The sequence below is a fragment of the Buceros rhinoceros genome, unplaced genomic scaffold (assembly GCF_000710305.1).
Source record: "Buceros rhinoceros silvestris isolate BGI_N320 unplaced genomic scaffold, ASM71030v1 scaffold38560, whole genome shotgun sequence".
In the NCBI taxonomy this organism is placed as follows: domain Eukaryota; kingdom Metazoa; phylum Chordata; class Aves; order Bucerotiformes; family Bucerotidae; genus Buceros; species Buceros rhinoceros.
This window is the reverse complement of record NW_010392026.1, coordinates 120-3,746: the sequence shown is the minus strand read 5'-3', so window position 1 is coordinate 3,746 and position 3,627 is coordinate 120. Positions and strand designations below refer to the sequence as shown.

Sequence of the window (3,627 nt, the reverse complement as noted above, 5' to 3'; positions counted from 1 at the left end):
GAAGAGCAATGCCTGGAAAACCAAAAAGGTTAGAGGAGCAACAATAATTATTCAAGGTAAATGTAGAAGCAACATCTATACTGGAAGTTCTAGATGAAATTCCACAGCACATGGCAAAACATGCAAAGAACTCTTTTGAGCTTAACTTTAATTTAATCCATAGAAATAATGACCAAAAAAGTGATAGCCTGATGAAAAATAGGTGTCCACAAAATCGTTACTAATTGAAGGGATATTACACCTCATACAGTTATTCTCACTACAGAAGCCTACACAAGCATTCTAAATCTAGACAACATCATCATGCAAAGGGTTTTTTCGGGTGAGCTAGAAAGATAGACAGTAGTATTTGATGTTTCAATACCAGTGGCATTTCTGTAGCTTCCTCCAGGTCTCTGTACACACTATTTGTGCTGTTTATGTTACTTCTGAATGTTTAGATTTTGGCAAATTCTTCCTTTCCTGCACATGCCTCCATCATTTTTCTGTAATAGGTAGTTTGGGCCTATTTCTTACAGTGCTTTCTACTGGATATGATCTCCTCCTTCACATGTTCCAGAGCATCTAGGAAGAACCTTTCCACTTCAGTTCTCTCGTTTAAGATATTCCGTGTGGGTATTAAAAAAGCACCGTCTTCAACCGACAATCACAGGCCCTGACGCATTAAGTCGACGGACAGAGATTCAGCGGTCAAAGACGTTTATTGGAGGCACAGCAAACCTTATATACCCTCTACCCCAGAAGCAGTAATTTGCCACCCGGCAACAAGTCCTAACATGCTTCTAACAAGCCTAAAAAACAAGACCCTATTATCTTATTTGCACAGTTTCACTCCCTTATTTCCCAAACCAGTCTAGCCCAAAACATTCACCGTTATTTGCAACGGTTCCTAGCACGTGGTGGTAGTTTTGCCGTGTTTTCTGCAGGTGTTCACAAATCCCACGGCTTACGGCTCACCAGATCCAGAACATCGTGACCTTCAGCAGATGATATATCGCCAGCTATCCCCACAATTCCAGGCTAGTTTCTTCACCCAGTTCATCTCCCGATCCTTCATTTCTAGTAGTTGCTGCAGTTTCTTATCTTGCCTGGTTTTCCGTTGGTGCCTGATGCTGTGTTTTCTGAGCCTCTCTCTCAGTCATGCAACATATGGCCATCCCAGCTTTTCGAATTTACCCTGCAGATCACCAATCTGTGCTTTCTGGTGATTGATCTGTAGGATGTTTTTTCGAATCAAAGCCTCACTGGTTTCCTAACAGATGAGAAGAAATTATTTGGGTTTGTATTTCATTTGCACCAAATCTGGATGGTTTCTTTTTACCCCAACACTGACAATGTGGTAAATATGCTGGCACCTTCACACTGGAGAGTAACAATTCTCTGGGATCAGGTGTTTGTCTACAAGAGAAGTCAGATAAAGCTTGGTATGCAGTTACATTACAGCGAGACCTATTCTGAGCGGGTTAGCATAAGAAACCCTTCCTTTTTTCCTCTCCATAATTAAGATCAACTAAGTGCTCTTCTTCAGACAACTCTGAATTCAGTCACTGCAGAGATGTCTGTTCAGGAGAGGTTAGTCTCAGTAAAATTACATCTATTGTACTACGTCCTGGAGGAAAATGAAATTGGATTATACCTGAGCAGAAACCTTCTCCTGTTAGAGGACAGTTTTGTCCTCTCCTAACTTCTGTTTGATTTTCTGCAATTCTGTTCTCTCTTTCAGCTGGTAAGCAAATGCCTCATGAAGATGAATGTTCTCTGTAAACACCTCTCTCCCAATGCTGTTCAGCTGCCTGGACAGAGGGAATCAAAATCCAAGAGTTTTGATCACAGCCTTTCTTGCTTTTTTTATATTGAAATCAGTATTTCAGTGTCCTAATTTTAGAGTAAAGCTGTAAAATTCTTACAGGTCTGTGCCAAGTTTTCATAGCTTTGCTTCTAGTCCTGTATCTGGACTGAGAGAGTGAAGAAAACAGCAGTATCATTGTGATATGACCTCCAGTTCTCCTCTGGAACCAGCATGAGTCTTAGAGTTTAAAGGTAAGTGCTGACATCATCCTGACATTTGAAACATAAAACCAACCTAGGTCATCACTGATCTTGCCCTTCAAAGCCCATGTAGTAACACGGGCAACTTGTTACTTAGAACACGGTTCTAAAAAGATTTTGTAAAGCAGAAAACGGGAAAAGCAAGTGTTTCTTACAAAGTTGTTGCACGGAATCAAACTCCACAACCTGGGTAGGTTGCAAAGCAGGTATGTTTTATTCAGCTCTGCATCGCCGTGGTGCGGCAGGGAGGGGTTCCCTTACCCAGCTTGCACCCCGATCAGCAGTGAACCACCCGTAGTCACAGCAGCAAAGCACGCGTATTCGAAAGGTTTCCTTACCGCCTAATACAGACGCCTACCCTGTCCCGCTTGCTGTGCTAATTAGGTCTCCTCCCCTTGGCCCACGCGTAGTGCTCTCTGGTGGTTGTTTCTTGGTGGTCGAGAGATGAAGTAAGAGTCATCCTCTGATGAAGTAAGAGTCTTCCTCGGGTCTGGCCTTTTGACCTCGGGTCTGTCGCTCATGCAAAGTGGTGGGAGGGACTGGTGCTAAACCACCAGTCTGGTTTTAGCCTGTTCTGGCCCCTCATTCTCCTTATCTGTCTCAGCCAGCTCTTGTGCTTCATCCTTCTTATCTGCTCTTGTGCCTCATTCTTTTTATCTGTTTCATGCCACTTTTACAAAGTTACACTACTTTTGCAAAGCTGACAAGTTTCAAGCATAGCAAGCTACAAATTTACCCAGAAGGTTATAAAATAATCTAAAAATGCTGAAATTTACTGAAGCCCCTACATCAAAGCAGCGTCATTCGGGGCCATCTCTGCCATCACAATTTGTTTTTTCTCAACATCTTCTTCCAGTCTTTTCTGAAAGGGAGAAAAGCCTCTTTAAATTTTGCATGAGACCTGTGGCACCAAAGCTAAAATCTGAAACAGTGTAAATTGTAAAATTACAGCCACAGTTTTCAGCTCACACAACTTCTTGTTAGAGAAATGATGAATCCCCAACAACACTGAAGAAGATCCGGATAGAAGTGGAGAATACAGCCTTTCTGGGATCTTGACATTCCACGTTTTTCCTTGGAAAGCTGGACATAGTCTCCCACTCATTCATCATACTTGTATTGACATGAGAAATTGTAAAACGCTCAGTAAAGACTGTGAAAACTACATAAACCAGAGTAGTCATTGGGAGAAATAATTTTGTTCTAATAGAAGTTTAACTCCCTGTCGGTCTTTACCTTTTCTTCAAGAAACCTCCTCTCCAATCTCACAACCAATTCCTGATGTCTCCTGTTTGAAATCTCCCTACTCTCTTTTAACTATGATTTAAAAAAACCAAACCCCAAAACTTCTTTAGTAACAGCGTTTTATTTCAGCCATAAAACTGAAAGTGTGGATGTACTCTTCAAGAAGAAATTTGGGAGTCTTTCTTGGCACGACCCACAGTCTTCATCAGAGTTTTACACAATCTGTAAAATTCACTTAAATCTTCTGACTTGTATTATTGCTTTGTTTACACTTCATAGTTCACCTGTGTCCATATTTTCACATCACTGACAGTCACTGACACACACTTTGTC

At 41.5% G+C, this 3,627-nt stretch overlaps 1 protein-coding gene across 1 annotated transcript in view; it reads right to left on the bottom strand.

Annotated features, from left to right (window-relative positions):
- The window catches only part of CCDC176 (coiled-coil domain containing 176), a gene marked incomplete at its 5' end in the record, with an annotated part of 7,805 nt that extends 4,439 nt beyond the window's left edge, over positions 1-3,366 (bottom strand). The window contains 8 exon segments of the mRNA XM_010143662.1: positions 365-378; positions 380-612; positions 1,021-1,082; positions 1,084-1,159; positions 1,162-1,252; positions 1,649-1,793; positions 2,838-2,911; positions 3,286-3,366. Of these exon segments, the coding sequence (XP_010141964.1) occupies positions 365-378; positions 380-612; positions 1,021-1,082; positions 1,084-1,159; positions 1,162-1,252; positions 1,649-1,793; positions 2,838-2,911; positions 3,286-3,366 (776 nt within the window).
- Between the last annotated feature and the right edge of the window lie 261 nt (positions 3,367-3,627).